Source organism: Brassica rapa, chromosome A10 (assembly GCF_000309985.2).
Source record: "Brassica rapa cultivar Chiifu-401-42 chromosome A10, CAAS_Brap_v3.01, whole genome shotgun sequence".
Classification (NCBI taxonomy): domain Eukaryota; kingdom Viridiplantae; phylum Streptophyta; class Magnoliopsida; order Brassicales; family Brassicaceae; genus Brassica; species Brassica rapa.
Genome location: NC_024804.2, coordinates 20,635,814 through 20,653,885, shown reverse-complemented (window position 1 = coordinate 20,653,885; position 18,072 = coordinate 20,635,814). Strand labels below are relative to the sequence as shown.

The 18,072-nt window shown below is 35.7% G+C and overlaps 4 protein-coding genes across 6 annotated transcripts; 1 reads left to right on the top strand and 3 right to left on the bottom strand.

The window, feature by feature from the left end:
* Positions 1–131: 131 nt before the first annotated feature.
* On the bottom strand, positions 132–2,083 carry LOC103847497 (uncharacterized acetyltransferase At3g50280). Its single transcript, XM_033281672.1, is given in 2 exon segments — positions 132–1,605; positions 1,608–2,083. Coding segments are annotated over 2 exon segments (1,356 nt in total). The 5' UTR covers positions 1,765–2,083; the 3' UTR covers positions 132–406.
* A 541-nt stretch (positions 2,084–2,624) lies between these two features.
* On the top strand, positions 2,625–10,873 carry LOC103847494 (protein NRT1/ PTR FAMILY 8.2). 2 transcript variants are annotated; one of them, XM_009124580.2, is made up of 6 exons: positions 2,625–3,003; positions 5,281–8,262; positions 8,725–8,856; positions 8,933–9,150; positions 9,249–9,799; positions 9,878–10,873. In XM_009124580.2, the coding sequence occupies exons 3-6, from the start codon at positions 8,757–8,759 to the stop codon at positions 10,710–10,712; spliced, it is 1,704 nt and encodes a 567-aa protein (XP_009122828.1). In that variant the 5' UTR covers positions 2,625–3,003; positions 5,281–8,262; positions 8,725–8,756; the 3' UTR covers positions 10,713–10,873. The 2 variants fall into 2 exon arrangements, with proteins under 2 accessions (XP_009122828.1, XP_033137560.1); XM_033281669.1 differs by lacking the exon at positions 2,625–3,003 and having other exon boundaries at positions 5,158–9,150.
* Positions 10,874–10,958: 85 nt separating this feature from the next.
* Positions 10,959–15,039, bottom strand: LOC103847495 (protein OCTOPUS-like). Its single transcript, XM_033281670.1, has 2 exons — positions 12,782–15,039; positions 10,959–12,727 (listed from the first exon to the last, which is right to left on the bottom strand). Exon 2 carries the CDS (start codon positions 12,683–12,685, stop codon positions 11,105–11,107), a length of 1,581 nt encoding a protein of 526 aa, XP_033137561.1. The 5' UTR covers positions 12,686–12,727; positions 12,782–15,039; the 3' UTR covers positions 10,959–11,104.
* A 236-nt stretch (positions 15,040–15,275) lies between these two features.
* Positions 15,276–17,079, bottom strand: LOC103847493 (E3 ubiquitin-protein ligase HAKAI homolog). 2 transcript variants are annotated; one of them, XM_009124577.2, is made up of 4 exons: positions 16,899–17,079; positions 16,529–16,803; positions 16,392–16,450; positions 15,276–16,173 (listed from the first exon to the last, which is right to left on the bottom strand). In XM_009124577.2, exons 2-4 carry the CDS (start codon positions 16,781–16,783, stop codon positions 15,414–15,416), a joined length of 1,074 nt encoding a protein of 357 aa, XP_009122825.1. In that variant the 5' UTR covers positions 16,784–16,803; positions 16,899–17,079; the 3' UTR covers positions 15,276–15,413. The 2 variants fall into 2 exon arrangements, with proteins under 2 accessions (XP_009122825.1, XP_033137568.1); XM_033281677.1 differs by having other exon boundaries at positions 16,904–17,041.
* Positions 17,080–18,072: the final 993 nt, after the last annotated feature.

The window sequence follows — 18,072 nt, the reverse complement described above, 5'->3', positions numbered from 1 at the left end:
TGGGTCGTTCTCTGCCACCAAACAGTCCCACCCCTAGTCTTTTATTTTGTCGGGAACCTTTATTTTTTATTTTTTTATTATAGTAGGTAATTAGATGGTGACAGAAGACTTTGACGACGGAGAGATGGTAGTTGGTTGAAGAAGATCATATCATCAGCGCTCTCATTGCCAGATCATCTAAAACAACATGGAAAAAAGTATTTCCATCTTCTTACATGACAGATTTAGCTGTGAGAGCCGTTGATGAAAACATCTTTTTCAATCATCTGCCACCTCGCTTTCTTCATATACAAAAGTTCAGGATTTTGTACATTAGTTGTCACATTAAGAAGGGACCATTGACTAAATAGAAACGACACACGACGACGTAGGGGTAGGGGTTTCATTTCATCAGTCGAAACAGACTTCAGACAGAGACGTATTGCATAAAGTCGGGATCGTTCTCAATGCGAGCCATAGTTTCCGGCGCGAGAACCACTTCCAGGTCTACGCTTCCGTTCCCTTCTCTCCCTGGAAACGCCGAGATCTTCCCGTCGAATTTGTTCGCTCCTCCGCTCCTCACGGCTAACGGCTTCCCCCATCCGAAATCGTTGTCGTACATTGGGAATCTCGGCGAGCTCCCCATCGTGATCGAAGCACCGTCTGCATTTCCCAGAGGGAACAGCCTCGGATTGCTCTCCCAGTCTGCTATTCCGCGGCGGACCGTCGCGTCGTCGTGCGCCACCACGTTCCTGTGAAGTTGATCGGCGGACCATCGGAGATCGTTTGCTAGCAGATCTCCCGCACTCGCCATCGTCGGTATGCTCTGTATCGCGTTCCCGAAGTAGTAAGGATCCATCTTAGGCTCCAGCCGGTGCCGGCAGTTTACCGCCATCCTAAACGTCGTCGTCTTGCTCGGATCTAGGTTCCTCGCTCGCGTAACGGATCGCCATAGCTGAGCACTCAGAGATTGGAACGACGAAATCTCAGCCGTTGGATCCTGATTCTTCTTCGTTATCTTCCCTCCTCCGTTACCGTTAGATTTCATGCCGTTAACTTTGTTGTAGTTAGTCCTCTGTTTGAGTTTCGAAATGGCTTCCCTGCTGAAATGGAATATTCTCTCTCTGATAGGCTGATCCGCGTCGAAGGTTACACGTGGACCACCGGGAGGGATGGGCAGAACTTGGGGGCAGTCGAAGACGGTGTGCCGTGAGAAATCAGGAAGGTGTTTGATCATCTTGCCGCTGGTGAGGTCAGCGAAGGTGTTGAAGAAGTGCCAGAAGGAAGTTCCGTCTGTAACGCAGTGATTAACGGTGCATCCCACGAACACACCATCCTCTAGCTCCGTCACTTGGACCGCTGCTAGAGGCTTATGGTGGCCGTTATAGCTAACGAGACGCTCGAACACGAAAAACTCGCGGACGAGGAGAGGAACGTCTTTGCCGGGAGAGAGAACGTCGGAGACGGTGACGTGTTTGGCGGAAGCGGCGACGAAATCAGCCCCGGCGTCGTTGCAGGTGATGTAAATGTGACCGGAGGGGCTGGTGTAGAAACGGCCGGCTAAAGGAGGGAAGAGGGAGAGGGCTGAGGAAAGAGAACGGCGGAGAGAAGAGACAAGGTCGTCGAAGGAGGAGGGGTGGGGAGGAGCACACCTTTTTGAATGTAGTGACATGAGAGCATAGGAAGATCAGAGACTGAGAGACGGAGATCGGCCACGGTGGACTTCTTCTCCGGGTACACAATGCACTTGGAGATTATTTCTCTTGTTACTGAACAACAAGGCATATTCTTCTTTGTTTTTCTAAGAGGATATGGTGGAGAGAACACGGGGAGCTATGAGTTATTGCTTGGTGACGAGTGTAGAGTTATGGGGGTAAAGGCAGTTTATATAGAGTGTCCCAGCAATGCTTTGCATTCGTTAACTTGAGTGCTTACTATTTTCTCCTATTATTATTTATCATATCTTATGTTTAGATATTGCAGGAGAAAAATGTCATGTCTACTATCTAGTGAGAAAATATTTTTCATAAGATTTTTTAGAGTTTATTCTTGTTTTACAAAAATAAATTTTCTACATTTTTAAAATATTTTTGTATACTTTTAAAAAAGAGAAAAAGACTAGGATAGCACCAAACCAAGTTTTTGTTCCCAAAATAGCACTCAAGGCTCAAAGTCACAAAAATAGGTTTCATTAAAGAGGTAAATATACACTTATACCCCTTGGGTTAATTAATCCAAACCTTAGGGTTTACAGTTAAGGGGGTAGGGTTTTGGAATTAGAGTTTAAAATTTTATAAAAAATAAATACTAAAATAAAAAATAAAAATTTTTAAAATAGTTTCAAAAATTATTTTTAAACTATAAAAAGAAAATTTGAAAAAAAATAAAAAAAAATTTCAAAATTTTTTTTTTAAAAAAAAATTATAAAAATTTCGAATCTGAAAACATATAATCTGAAACTATAAAAAAAAAAAAAAAATTTTATTTTTTTTTATTTTTTATTTTTTTTATTTTATTTATTTTTATTTATTTTTGTTTGTTTATTTAATTTTAAACCAAAGGTATTAGGGATATTTTACCCTTTAATGAATGTCATTTTTGTGACTTTCTCCTTCTAATGCTATTTTTGAGACATAAACTTCAAAAGGTGCTATTATTGACAATTGCCCTATAAAAAATATTAGTTATAAATATTTAAATTGGTTAAATTTTATTAGTGGATAGTTATTGAAAAATATATTAAAAAATAAATTGTAAATATTTATTATATTCTTAATAAACGTACATTTTTTAGAAAGTTTTACTTTTGGGAACACGGACGGAGTACAAAACCGGATGAACTCTATGTATGCATCACGATTCATTGAATTTGTGACTATAATTTTAACTTTTTTAATTTTCAGTTGACTATAAACCATAAGATAAATCATATATACACAATAACAATAGTACTAAAAACAGCCTGTGAATAAAAATGTAAATCAAGAAGGTTGGAAAATTGCAACAGCTTCAACTTTTAATGTCGTACTAGGATAAGACCCGCGCCTTGCGCGGGATTAAGTTATTATTTTTATTATATTTTGGAGAATGAAACAATAGTTTGGCTTCATTTGGATTACGGGTGTTCAATCCGGATATCGGATTGGTTTCGGTTCGGTTCGGTTTTTTCGGTATTTGGTTAGTAAAATATAACTACTATTCTAAATCCATATGTACTTTGATTTTAGTCTTTCACATACTTTTGAAATATTTCAACTGGACGACTAAATTGATCAGCCAATCTTGTTGCTTTAAATCATTAGTGTTTATATATATATATATATATATATTATTTAGTTTGAATATTTATTAAATAAAAATTCATATGCGTTATATTTTATGATCATTTGTAACTTATTATAACAAAAAAATAATTTATTGATCACAAAATTTTCAGAGTGGGAATATTCAAATTTCTAATAATATATAGACGTTTTGAAAAATTCAAATATAACATATAAGAAAAAATATAAATGTTTTTATTATATATTTAATGTGATTTTTTAATATCTTTCAATAATATAAAATTAAAAAAAAAAAGAACTAAGATACCAAAATTGTTATCAAATATTTATTATTCATAATAATTAATTTTCATATATACGTTAATCATATTAGGTAATTTCGTAGATTCTAATTAAGGAAAGTGCAAAAAAAATTTTGGTAGATTATTTATCAATTCGATAGTTAGTTTAATAAAAAATATAATGTAAGTCAAGATGGACCAACCTATTTTTCTAAGAATAGTATATTTTATATAGTCATTTATTAAATGAGAATTTATAATCATACAGTTCTATGATCATTCATATCATTTTATAACTGAATATTTAAATCATCGATAACAAAATTTTCAATGTGAAATCTTTAATAAGTTTATAATTTATAAATTTTTTTGAAAATTCATTGAAAGTTTTAATATTAAAATATTTATGTAATCTTATGGTATATAGTATAATCTATATATATATATAAATATATATGTTTTATTATTAAATGATATTTTTTACTCATATGGTTTTAAAATAATGTGTATCTTCTTATAATATTAAATAAAAGTTCATATTAATACAATTTTATGATCATTTGTAACTTATTATGACAAAAAAAAATCTATTGATCACAAAATTTTCAGAGTGGGGATCTTCAAATTTCTAATAATTTATAGACGTTTTGAAAAATTCAAAATATAACATATAAGAAAAATTATAAATGTTTTTATTATATATTTAATGTGATTTTTAAATATATTTTAATAATATAAAATTAAAAAAAGAACTAAGATACAAAAATTGTTATCAAATATTTATTATTCATTATAATTAATTTTCACATATACGTTAATCATATTAGGTAATTTCGTAGCTTTTATTTAAGGAAAGTGCAAAACATTTTTTGGTACGTTATTTATCAATTCGATAGTTAGTTTAATAAAAAGTGTAATATAAGTTAAGATAGACCAACCTATTTTTCTAGGAATAGTATATTTTGTATAGTTATTTATTAAATAAGAATTTATAATCATACGGTTCTATGATCGTTCATATCGTTTTATAACAAAATATTTAAATCATCGATAAAAAAATTTTCAATCTGAAATCTTTAATAAGTTTATAATTTATAAATGTTCTTGAAAATTCATTGAAAATTTTAATATTAAAATATTTATGTAATCTTATGGTATATAGTGTTTAATATATATATATATATATTTATTTTATTATTAAATGATATTTTTACTCATATGGTTTTAAAATCATGTGTATCTTCTTATAATAAAAATGTTAAACCATTGATCATTAATTTTTAACATAATAATTTTAATAGTTTTAGTCATTTATTATCGTTTTTAAAAATTCAAAATATAACATATACGAAAAAATCTAAATTTTCTTTTTATAGCTAATTTGATTGTTTAATTTATTTTAATAATATAAAATTAAACAAAAAATGATGAAGGAGATATACATTGTTATCAAATCTTTATTATTAAACTCATTAATTGTCATATATATATTAGTCATTTATGGTAATTCCGTAGGTTTTATTTAAGGAAAAAAAATATCATATCATATCATTATATCATATAGTTTGACCAACTTATATATCTAACAACATATAAAAATCGAATGTGGACCTACTTATTTTTCAATTGAATGTAATTGACTACCTAATTGAGTGACACCTATGCATTGGGGTCTCTTTTAATTAATACAAAATTGAGGTTACATCTTTTCAAATGTTCCTCAATTAATATATAAGGGATCAGCTTTAGATAAAGTTACCCCACCAATAACCCCTATGGTCTATGGGTAGTCCACTAGCCAGACAAAAACAAATTAACTATGGAAATCTTTTTATGGGAAGTTTGGTGTAAATTATGGGAATCATGCATTCAAATCCCTAATGTATTGAAACTTTCATATTTTATCTGTCAATCTAACTCACACTTCTAGAATACAAATAAAAATCTTAAAACTCGGATTTAAAATACAACATTTTGAATAGAGATAATCTGATGTAGGTATCATGGACCAACACTAGTCTTAGGAATGGACATTTTCAGTTTTGGTTCTATTAGATTATTTCTATTGGGTTGTTCCTTTTGGAGAATTTGCTAATATTTTTTAAAAAAATATTTGTTTCGCTTTGAAGGAAAACTGTTAACAATAATGTATATATATACTAGTAGTATTTTATTTTTTTTATAAATAACTTGAATTAATGGAACGACGTAATTTTACTTATATAAGATGTTTTCTTATTTAAACACATAAAACATTTTATCGTTTCAAAGTTGATTGTTAAGCGTATACTATTCATATATCTTGTGGATATTTATTTTATGAAAACTGAATGGTGGAAAAAGAGTCAACTGGATAAATAAGAAGCATGTTCAATGCATCTATAAAATCTACCAAAGCTCAGTGCTTTGACCATTCTCCATATTATTGTGGTAGGGACAATTTAAATTCACTTTACTTATATGTATATACATTTATATTTAGATATTCCACAATACCAAATGGTAGTTCCACAAGGTACCACTGGAGTTCTAAAAACGACATACGTAGTCCGTTCATTTGGTTGTGATTTCAATGGATAACATACATATATAGTAAGAATCTCGTTACTCTATTCACGCGTTACTAATTATTAAAGCTAATTTTATATACTAGTTTCTAAAAATTGAGATCTACCAGTTGTTTAGATAAATGTATTTTGATCACATGATGAGGTAAAATTGAAATCACATTTTTATGAATAATGTTGTACATTAAAACTTAATATTTGATCCATAGCATTTTGATGTTCCAAGTGATGCATGTACATTACCATCCATAGTCTTCGAGAAAGTTAATGGAGTTCGGATTTAGTAGCATCCTACGAACTTCCCACTAGTCAGATACTTTTTTAGTGATCAGCAATACATTCATTTTATATAGTATTCTTCTGTATTTGAATATATTTTTTTTTATTTTCATAATTTCCTCTTATTTTCTGCTCAGTTAATAAATTAAAAATAAAGGAAACTACAGTTTATATTATTATTTTATTTTTTGACAAAAAAAATCCTTATTTATCCGATAAAATATTATAAAATGGTTGACAAATACCTTTCAAGAAATATTACTGGAGGATATCGTCTTACGTAAATGATTATATTTGTCGGGAAGCAATAGCCGAAGTATTTGAGTGCGACAGTGAATTTTCTTTGCGGGTAAAAGTTCGTGGGCTAAGTAATAAAATCGCGAACTCTCAAAGTATAGGCCTATGTTAATATATAAAGTTAAAATGTACCGAAATGTTTTCGTATTTTAGTTTGGATGTTCCAGGCTTCTTTCTCACGTGTTAAGAACTTAAGATACGGTTTGAGTATTTAATTTTAGAGAAAATATAAACAGATTAGATACTTTTTCCAATTTGTTAGCTAATATGACAGATTGCAGACACTGAATCTCAAATCCCATAGTTAAAACCCATTTGTATGTATTGATCAACAAATGAATCCTTTAACAAAATACAGTAAGCCCCAAAGATTCTTTCACTAAACGAGAAACACAACTAATAAACGTCATCCGCATTGATTAGAAAAAAGATATACAAACTAGACCGAGGCTAGCATACGTCTTGAACCAAAAAAAAAAAAGATAAGAAAATACAAAAGAATATTGGCTTATTACTACACCAATTTACAAGTGTACTTAGACACAAATCCTTCCACATACGGTCAATATGATTTCATATTCTTTCCTTTTACGTTGTTTGACCTAAGAATACAACATGCATTGGTCATAAATTGATGACACGCAGTAAATACATGAGTAAGACTCGATCTGGATGTTTGCGAAATGACCCCTGATGTTAGATTTATTGTGATGGCAACGTCTTAGTTCTTTCAGTGGACAGAACAACCTGTATCATATACCATCAAGCAAGCGGCTAAATACCACTACGGATATAGCATGAATCAATCTTTGAGGAGACAACAGAAAATTCATATATTAATTTCAAATAAGTGCAATATTAACACTTTTCTTGTGTGTAATGTTTGTTAAGCCTCTTTTGATTCTTTAGAATTCAGAATATAACAATAACACACCTCACTGATCGAGTTCGGGTTTTTGATTTTTTTTCTCTCTTGACGAATCATGTTTACCTAATAAAAAGATATGATATAAGTTTTAGAACAAAAGAAAGTCTAATAAATATTTTTTTTTCTTCTAAATCTGCTACTCATTTCTTAACCAGTGATATATTTGCACCATGTAACAATTCTGTGGATCTGGACACAAAGAATCCATTACTATGATTATATTAATATTTTAATTTATGGATTTATTTTCATATAATTTCATTGTTTTTTTAATCAGTTAATGTTGTTATGATTTTTGATATCCCTGTTTAAATATACATACACGGTCACGGTCACGCTCTTTTGGGTTAAGCTAAAAATAAGATTTTTCTAACAATGTTAAACAAAACTAAAAGTTATTCAAATACGCAATTAACCGGAAAGATGGGGATCAAAGAGAGTAGTCAAATTCCAAAAAACAATAAATGGAGGGATGTATTTGGCAAAAAGACCAAACCAGATTCTGTTCAGTATTCTGAATATTCAGTGTGCTATAAATACAGATATGGGTGCAGAGCAAAACGCTGAAGCCCCAAAAAAAAAAATCTTCCTCAAAGCGAACGCGTAGTCCGGCACAGCGAGCCACCGTCGTACGGGGGATTAAGAAGGTACGTACGGAACGATTAATTAATGTTTTTCTCCGTTGGTTTGTTAAATTATCTTTGACTATCTGTTTCTGTTTTGTTTGTTATGTGTCGTGATTTGCATTGTTCGGGGGGGGATTTAATTAGTTTAAAAAATGTTAGATTCTCGATCTGCGTGCATGTCCGTCTGAAAACGTTGGATTAGTACGTAATCGAGCAAATCCTGAGAGAGAGAGAGTGCGCTTTAAACAGTCTCAGATCCACAAATTCTCAGACTTCGTTGGATTAGGCTATTCAGTCGTTTGTGTGTTCTGCTTAGCAGAAGAATTAACTTGAGAAACACGTCATCTCTTTCCTTTGCCTGTTGAAGAGTGTGATATGGATTCTTTTTGTTATATTCTCATACCAATTAAATCGTAACGTCTCTCTAGATTCTGACATTTGTTTGTGTTGTTCTTGATTCTCGATCTTGTTTGCTTTGCACAGGCTGAAAAATATATATAAAAAATAAGGAGATCATGGATAGTGAATATACACAAGATGGAACTCTTGACATTCACAAGAAACCAGCAAACAAGAATAAAACAGGAACCTGGAAAGCTTGCAGATTCATTCTCGGTAATGCCTTTTTGTTGGTTACATAAAATTAACCAAACCGGCTTATTTCTGAGTTTTGATTTTATGAAACTGGCAGTGACTGAGTGTTGTGAAAGATTGGCTTACTATGGAATGAGTACAAACTTGGTGAACTATATAGAGAAACATCTCAGTATGGGAAACGTAGCAGCTTCCAACAGTGTCACAAACTGGTCGGGAACATGTTACGCCACTCCTTTGATCGGTGCTTTTCTCGCCGATGCTTACCTCGGTCGTTACTGGACCATCGCTTCCTTCGTCGTCATCTACATTTGCGTTAGTTTCATCTTCTTCATAATTCTTAACATTTATATATTTGTTTTCTAAACGTTTAAGAAAGAAAAAAAAAAGAAGAGAAATGTTGTTGAAAACAGGGAATGACGCTATTGACATTATCAGCTTCGGTTCCTGGTCTAACACCAACCTGTCACGGTGAAAACTGCCACGCAACCGAGTTTCAAATCGCGATCACGTTCGTAGCGCTCTACCTGATCGCACTCGGGACAGGAGGGATCAAGCCATGTGTTTCCTCCTTTGGTGCTGATCAGTTTGACGACACAGACGAAGAGGAGAAAGAGTCCAAGAGCTCTTTCTTCAACTGGTTCTACTTTGTGATCAACGTTGGTGCAATGTTCGCTTCCTCTGTCCTCGTTTGGATCCAGATGAATGTTGGTTGGGGCTGGGGTTTCGGAGTTCCCACTGTCGCCATGGCGGTCGCTGTCCTATTGTTCTTCGCCGGAAGCAAATTCTATAGGCTTCAGAAACCAGGAGGAAGTCCCATCACAAGAATGCTTCAAGTCATCGTTGCTTCTTTCAGAAAATCAAAAGTGAGAGTCCCTGAAGATGCAGCTCTTCTCTACGAGATACACGACGCTGAAAGCAGTATCCAAGGAAGCCGCAAGCTCGAACACACCCCTAAACTAACGTAAGTCCGAGCTGAGCGGTAGTTTTGTTGGTTTTAACCCTTTTTTGGTTTGATGATGAATTTAACTATTTTTTGCAGATTCTTTGACAAAGCAGCAGTAGAGACAGAGACTGATGAGAACAAAGAAGCAGCCAAATCGGGATGGAAGCTATGCACAGTGACGCAAGTAGAAGAGCTCAAAGCACTGATCAGTCTCTTACCGGTTTGGGCCTCAGGGATCGTCTTTGCTGCTGTTTATAGCCAAATGAGTACAGTCTTTGTGCTTCAAGGCAACACTATGGACCAAAGCATGGGACCTAACTTCACTATCCCTTCCGCATCACTCGCCTTATTCGACATTCTCAGTGTCCTCTTCTGGACACCTGTCTATGACCAGCTCATCGTTCCCCTCGCCCGGAAGTTCACCGGCCATGAACGTGGCTTCACCCAGCTTCAACGTATAGGAATCGGACTTTTAATCTCTATATTCTCAATGGTCTCTGCCGGAATCCTAGAGGTGGCGAGGTTACGCTACGTGCGAACTCACAATCTCTACGATGCAAAAGTGGTTCCAATGTCGATATTCTGGCAAGTTCCTCAGTATTTTTTCGTAGGTTGCGCTGAGGTGTTCACGTTCATAGGGCAGCTGGAGTTCTTCTACGACCAAGCACCTGATGCGATGAGGAGTCTTTGCTCGGCTTTGGCGCTGACGACGGTGGCGTTAGGGAACTATCTAAGCACGCTGCTGGTGACGGTGGTTACTAAAGTGACGACGACGGGTGGAAGAGCAGGATGGATAGCAGATAACCTGAACAGAGGTCATCTTGATTACTACTATTGGTTATTGGCTGTTTTGAGTTTCTTGAATTTCCTCGTCTACCTTTGGATTGCCAAATCCTACACTTACAAGAAAGCCACAGGCCATGCTCTCTAAGGGGGTTATATCTATGCACCGATGCAGTCATAATTTTTCTTTTTTTAACTTAATTTACAGTAAGTAATATTTTATTTGTTTACAAACAGTCATATTTATTTCTCAGTACCAAAGAACATATGCATAGCATTGGTTTTGTAATGAAACTATATTCTGACCTGTTTTTTAAGTCGCTGATCAAACACTTTGAGATTAAGATGCAAGTATTGAAGGAACCTGCATGATTTAACAGATTAAATAAAGAGATACTAATGAAGCAGCAGCTTAATTTCTGTGGGTGGACTGGGTTCCAAAGGGTTATTCTGGAATAGGAATCATCGGTCTAGAACTCAGAATACATATAATAAGCTCAATACTTAAAAATAAAAATGAAGAGGGAAATTGTCAGGTGGTCAATAGAGCCTCATGACTCTCCTGGCTATAGAGTGACCGTGACTATTTGCCCTGGCCGCAGTCTTCTCCCAGCCACTGCCACCACTGCCGCCATTCCTCCAACTCGGTGTCAAATAAAACCTCAACATTCCGTTGTCTGCATCCTTGGAAGAATTCCTCCAACTCTTATTATTCCTGGACGATCCTCCCCCGGAGCTCCTCCAGCTCACATTGCTGTTACTCCTCCTCATCTTGGGTCCTACTCCTCCTCCTTCGTTCCTCAGCTCCGGCCATGATTGGGAGAAAGATCTCTCCACCATTCCGGTGCTGTTGGAACGGCTATAGCTATCATCTTCCTCGTCCTTGCTAACACCTTTCCTGTAGATAAAACCAAACATGCTCCATTTTGCCCATCGTCTGGAAGATTTCTTATCAGCATGCTGATTCTCCACGGAGTATGACTCTGCCGGAGAAACCCTCGAATTCGACGACACCACCGATTTGACCTCCACTGCTTTTTTAATTGAATTGGATCTGTCGAGGCTCTTCCGCCTCCTCGACGGAGCTTCCGTGTAGTAGTCTCGGGTTTGGCTCGTTCCACCTGGGATTATGATTATCGGGTCGGATTCTCCTTCCACAACAGGATTCTGCATTGGCGCCGCGTTCTCCACGACTGATAGCATCGACGGCGGTGGAGGAACCCTAGCCGTCGGCGGTAACGCCGTCCTGCCGATCAAATGCCCATCCCACGACGCTCTTGGCTCGTCCACCGAAATGCGACCGGCGTCGAGGGAGAATCTAGGGTCAGTGTCGCTAGATCTCCGGCCGAATCCGTAATCGGCGATCTCCGACTGCGTATCCCTAGGCTGTCCTCTGTTCGCCTTCTCAACCGGCAACTGTACTTGGCTGCCACGTGGCTTCTTGATCTTGTGCTTGTGCCTCCATTTCTGGAGCTTCTTGCTGAAAACAGAGGCCGCCGAAAAGAAGCTACCGGCCAAGGAGGGCTTCTTTGTCGGCGGATACAGATCCATGTACTCCTTCATTGGCTTCTCCTCCTCCTCAACGCTTTTTTCCTCTATAATTTCATTCACAATCTCAGACTGGCTTCCATTTTCTTCCTCAGTCACCTCCACAACTGCCTCACTCACGCTAGACTTCCTAGCCTCCTCTTCTTTCGTGGAAAGGTTTCTGTTTTCTTCACGAAGCCTCACGTCGCAAGACCGACGCTGCGGCTCTAACCCTCCGGACAATCCCTCGTTGTTCTTTGCTGAAAACGATTTGCTTCGCCGGAGCTCCGGGAAGAAACCTCCTCGCACCCGGCCGTTTCCACTGGCGTTGTTGTTGTTGTTACCACTGGAGGGCTTGAAGAGAGCTTTCAATGCTGCGGTGGAGATGGTGGGTGGTTTCCGGGAAGATGACGACGGCTGCGGCGGAGCGCCGTTGTGATCTAAGACCGAGAGACGTTCGCAGAGACACGAAGGGCAGAAACCGGAAAAACGCTCGTCTGGGTGAGCATCGCAGGATGTGGATAGGCGATGCGGTTGAGACGGCGGAGCTAGTTCCTCTGCGGCGACGGGGACTTGGTCGGTGGAGGGATTCATGAGACAAAACGACGATGAATGATCCTCCTTCTTTTACTCTCTGCTCATACAATGTTCACTGTCTTAATTGATTAGTGAGATTGTAAGAGCTGTTTATGTCTGAAGCATTCGTCTGTTATCAACGGACATTGAAAGAGAAAGGAGATGACGAGAGATGGAAATTATATAATTATTTGTATTATACTAAATCTTTTTTTTCCTTTAAAAAAAAATTAAATAAATAGATTGAATTGAAAGTTGCAATGGGCCTGGAAATTTTGGATTGTGCAGGTGTCAGATAAAATCTGTGCAAATCGTTGTTAATTAGTTGAAAAAAGAAGGTTCACTTGCATTCTGAACCTTTTTAAAAAAATAATGTACAGTATATAATGTCAAATATCAAAGGGTGATCAGTGAGTGATAGATTATTTACCTTGACAAACGAGTTTTCTAGACTGTCTTTCTATCTGTCGGCTAAGCTAAACAACGTACATATACGACGTTGAACTATGTATATTGTTGTACAGTACCTATCTACCTATCGACTCTTTTGGGCTAGTATAGTTTTTTGATGATTTCTTCCATGGAAGTATGGTATGTATAGTCATTTCTACACGTCAAATGTAACATCCTATATGGATATTAAAGATTAGCTCGCGTTTTCTAATCCTAAAACATTGTATTTGGATCTTTTGTTTTTCTTCTTCTTTTTTTGATGTCGTCTCTTTATCTACAGCTACCAAAGTACACGCTTGTTTCATCCATTTAACGTCTTGGGTTTGGCCATAGAGATATGAGATAACACATATGTCATATAGAGATGTGAGATATCTAACTCGGGTAGAAAATAATAGTATAAACTATTCACTCCTCGTATTATATACACTCAAATATAAGTAAAGATGTGCATTGGATTTTCAAAGATTCCAACCTAAAGAGCCCAGCAAAAGCAGAAAAAAGCGAAAAAGCAATCTCACGCCATCAATCTCATTTGTTGTTTTGTCTCTTTCTTTTTTTTTTTGTGTCTGCAAGTATTATTTTGTCAGTTTCATCGTGTGTGATAGAATATTAAGTTATGGAGTATATATAAATAATATTAATCGTATAATTTTCAAAGTGTTACTTAAACTAGACGTAAAAATAACCATGTCAGACCAACAGGATGAGTTCGATGCTAACCAAGCACGTATGTGTTGAAGCGTGTGTATGTACAAATTCTCGTTCATGTGTGGAAAAGAGTCCCGCGTACAGTATTTCATTATTTAATGCGCTGGTATTTACTTCATGAAAGCCATCAAATATATATCAGGGAACCTTTTATCAAACGTCAAATAACGTAACAATTATTCCCATCAGCAATTGAGCTCAACGCAATCAATGCCACTAATCTGGGCTTTTATGTATTCTCACTAACCAGATTTGCTCTAATATCATGATTTTAAAAAAGGCAACTTTTTCTTTTGTTTGTGCAATTAAAATGAATTATAAGGATGTAGGAAGAGTGTAAACTAACATGGAAATGAAAGAAGACCAAAAAAAGAACACTGTAGCAAAAAGAATCTGCAATTAATTATATTAACATACACAATGGATTGTACATGATCGTTAGTTTAACATCATGTGTTAGTGTTATCTTTTGTTCGGTCATAATGATTTGTTGATTAATCATGAAAATCACGACAATGATTAGCTTTTTTGCATTTTGAAATTTATATGGGGATCGCAATAATTAATAAAAACATGGGGAAAAAGTTTCTAGAGATCTCAGTTTTCTTCCCGTCTCATAATGTGAAATAATGGTGTCTTGCAAAGATTGCTATGTATCATTATGGTTCATAATTGGAGAATCCATTAGAAACAATACATGTTTCATAGCCATACACACTCTCCAGTTGCACATTATAGCAGGTTAGTGGGAAAACAATATAGAAAAGAAGAAACCACACTAATCACCAGAATACTAAAGTCTAGAGTACTATACCCACTAGCCCTTGAAGATTACAAACTATATGCAAGTTATAAATGTGTAATAATTTCTGGCTGAGATTGAAAGTGTTGCTGAATAGTGAAGGAAACCCAATAAAAAGAGAGTGTGTGAACTGTTGTTCTGTAAGTATTTTACCTGAAGCCAATACCAAAAAAAATGACAAATTTCTCGGCTTTTACTATATCAGGAGTCAGGACCTTTTGTTTTGTCTCTCTTTTTTCTTAAAGATGATGACACATGTGCAGATGATTGGACATTTACATGTTATGTGTGTATAATGGTTTACTAGGATGGCTGTATTTAAAGAAAATGGCCAAACCTCTCTTAAAGAAGAATAGAAACAATCCTAATGATAGGTCCCACAACTGTGGCAACTTCTTCACCATCGCCAATAAGCAAAGTAAGACCGTTTTGTTATTCAAAAACCTTAAACCACAAATTCGGATTCTCACTGATCAAGAGAGAGAGAGAGAGAGACTTTGGTTCTAAGATAAGAAGCACTAGAGAGACGCTTGCTGATTTTACATATAGAATGTTTTTTGAACGCGTACCTGTTAATAATATATCACTTGTGTCGACTCGCATTTTAGTTGGGTTCAACTCAGTTTGATTTATCGGGAAAAGTTATTCAAAATTGGTGTTTAATCGAAGTAAGAAATTAGAACCAAAAAATGATAGCGTCACAGAAGCACTTTTGAAACTTTCAAACGAATAGTTTTAAGGATTACATAAAAAAAGAGAGAGATGAAACTAGTCTTATAGTTACTCCTGCCCAAAGCCATCACGGTTCTCTTGTTGCCACCCGAAACCTTGCCCATCTCTACCCCTGTTAACCTGCTGAGTCGTCTGAGGCGGTGCCATACCGGCATTCCACGAAGACTGAGGAGGATAAGATCCTTGGAAACTCAGATTCATCATTGGTGCAGGCTGCTGCTGATACCCGAGCGCTGAACCTTGTTCTGACCCCCCGCTGCCTTCTGGTCTTGCCATTTCAAAAGGTGGACCGCTGTAGAATTGCTGAGACGAGCCATCAGTTGTTGGATAAGGCGGAAAACCAAACTGCTGAGGCAGACCCGGGTTTTGATTCATGGGAATGGGCATGCTGGGTGGTGGTGGTTGCATCATATTGATAGGCGGAGGGTAGTCTGGGAACCGGATTCCAGGTTTAGGACTAGCGGTTTCGAAACCGGGAGGACGAGAGTTGTCGGTCTCTGCAGGGTAACTCTGCAGTTGTGGCTTTGACAAGGAAGCTGACCTGTGGAGTAAAGGCTGTTGGTGGGATCTCAAGGGACCTCGCAAAGTGGATTCAGAAGCAGAAGATTGGAGCTTTGTGGTCTGAAAGTCAGAGTCGTTGGCATCGTCTTTATCAGGATCGGGTTGTAAGAGGGTGGAGTGGAGGTGATGGACATGGGATTCGAAGTCAGGCTTCTTGAGGAAAGACCTGAGGCAGTGAGGAGCAGCACAGATGAAGATGCCTTCCATCATCTTGATAGTCTGAATCTTTTGAATCCGTTCATCACATCTGCTCAATAACACACACACACACACACACACAAAAGAGATGACAAGATTTCAGATTGATAAACCCTCAAAATCACTATAAAGAAAAAACATCCATGTCTACAAACATATGTATAAATATCCTCACAGAATAAAATCTGATAAAGCAATTGGAGTGGTTCATAAGGTTTAAACTAGGGAAGCATAGCAAGATGAAAGATAAAGAGGGGGCGGGCTTACAGGTAGCAAATGGAATCACTACGAGCACATTCGAGGCAAAAGGCATGATCACAAGGATTCTGTTTTAAAAACCAAACAAAACAACAAAGTTCAGTTCAAGCATCTCTTTATAGAAAAAACTGATATTAAAATTTTACCAGGCGGCCATAGATTGCAATGGGGAAATCGCAACGGACGCAGAAATGAACCCTCTCTCCTAGCTGCCTGCGTGAACGGCGTCCGACGGGCTTTATTACGGTGGTGGGAGTCACAGAACCGATCCCTTTGGCGACAGGGAGATCGGCGAGGACGAGATGGTCGGGACAGGCAACCGTCACAGAATCAGTGGGAGAAGCTCTGGGACCGTTACTAGTATCGGTGGGAGAATCCCTCCTTAGCCGAATCTGAAGCATATTCTCTCTCTCTCGCTTCGCTGCCAAATTCAATATCGTTTTACATTAATCAATCAAACCAACCCTAATAAAACAGAGAAAGAAGAAGAAGATGAGGAGTTAAAGCTGTGCTCACTAAACCGATAAGTTCGAGATAGATAGACACTCGAGAGATCCCTCGCTCTACTTCTCTTCTTGTCAAGCGGAGGATCACCTACGGATGCGAAAGGGAAATCTAATTTTTTTTGGAGCGATTTGTTCCTCGTTCTCTTTCTTATTTCTCCCCGATTATCTGATTCACTAGGATAAGATATTTTTATTATATTTTGGAGAATGAAACAATAGTTTGGCTTCATTTGGATTACAGGTGTTCAATTCGGATATCGGGTTGGTTTCGGTTCGATTCGATTTTTTCGGTATTTGGTTAGTAAAATATAACTACTATTCTAAATCCATATTTACTTTGATTTTAGTCTTTCACATACTTTTGAAAGATTTCAACGGGACGACTAAATTGATCAGCCAATCTTGTTGCTTTAAATCATTAGTGTTTATATATATATATAGATTATTTAGTTTGAATATTTATTAAATAAAAATTCATATGCGTTATATTTTATGATCATTTGTAACTTATTATAACAAAAAAATAATCTATTGATCATAAAATTTTCAGAGTGGGAATATTCAAATTTCTAATAATATATAGACGTTTTGAAAAATTCAAATATAACATATAAGAAAAAATATAAATGTTTTTATTATATATTTAATGTGATTTTTTAATATCTTTCAATAATATAAAATTAAAAAAAAAGAACTAAGATACCAAAATTATTATCAAATATTTATTATTCATAATAATTAATTTTCATATATACGTTAATCATATTAGGTAATTTCGTAGCTTTTAATTAAGGAAAGTGCAAAAAAAATTTTGGTAGATTATTTATCAATTCGATAGTTAGTTTAATAAAAAATATAATGTAAGTCAAGATGGACCAACCTATTTTTCTAAGAATAGTATATTTTATATAGTCATTTATTAAATGAGAATTTATAATCATATAGTTCTATGATCATTCATATCATTTTATAACTGAATATTTAAATCATCGATAACAAAATTTTCAATGTGAAATCTTTAATAAGTTTATAATTTATAAATGTTTTTGTGAAAATTCATTGAAAGTTTTAATATTAAAATATTTATGTAATCTTATGGTATATAGTATAATCTATATATATATATATATAAATATATATGTTTTATTATTAAATGATATTTTTTACTCATATGGTTTTAAAAT

What these genes read in the sequence shown, in the direction of transcription:
- LOC103847495 (XM_033281670.1), bottom strand. Translation starts at nt 12,685, where the DNA reads ATGAATCCCTCCACCGACCAAGTCCCCGTCGCCGCAGAGGAACTAGCT.
- LOC103847493 (XM_009124577.2), bottom strand. Translation starts at nt 16,783, where the DNA reads ATGCTTCAGATTCGGCTAAGGAGGGATTCTCCCACCGATACTAGTAAC. An exon ending in TTGCAATCTATGGCCGCCTG is followed by an intron (nt 16,451 to 16,528) that starts GTAAAATTTTAA and finishes TTTTTAAAACAG; the next exon opens with AATCCTTGTGATCATGCCTT. An exon ending in AGTGATTCCATTTGCTACCT is followed by an intron (nt 16,174 to 16,391) that starts GTAAGCCCGCCC and finishes GTTATTGAGCAG; the next exon opens with ATGTGATGAACGGATTCAAA.
- LOC103847494 (XM_033281669.1), top strand. Translation starts at nt 8,779, where the DNA reads ATGGAACTCTTGACATTCACAAGAAACCAGCAAACAAGAATAAAACAG. An exon ending in TCGTCGTCATCTACATTTGC is followed by an intron (nt 9,151 to 9,248) that starts GTTAGTTTCATC and finishes TGTTGAAAACAG; the next exon opens with GGAATGACGCTATTGACATT. An exon ending in GAACACACCCCTAAACTAAC is followed by an intron (nt 9,800 to 9,877) that starts GTAAGTCCGAGC and finishes TATTTTTTGCAG; the next exon opens with ATTCTTTGACAAAGCAGCAG.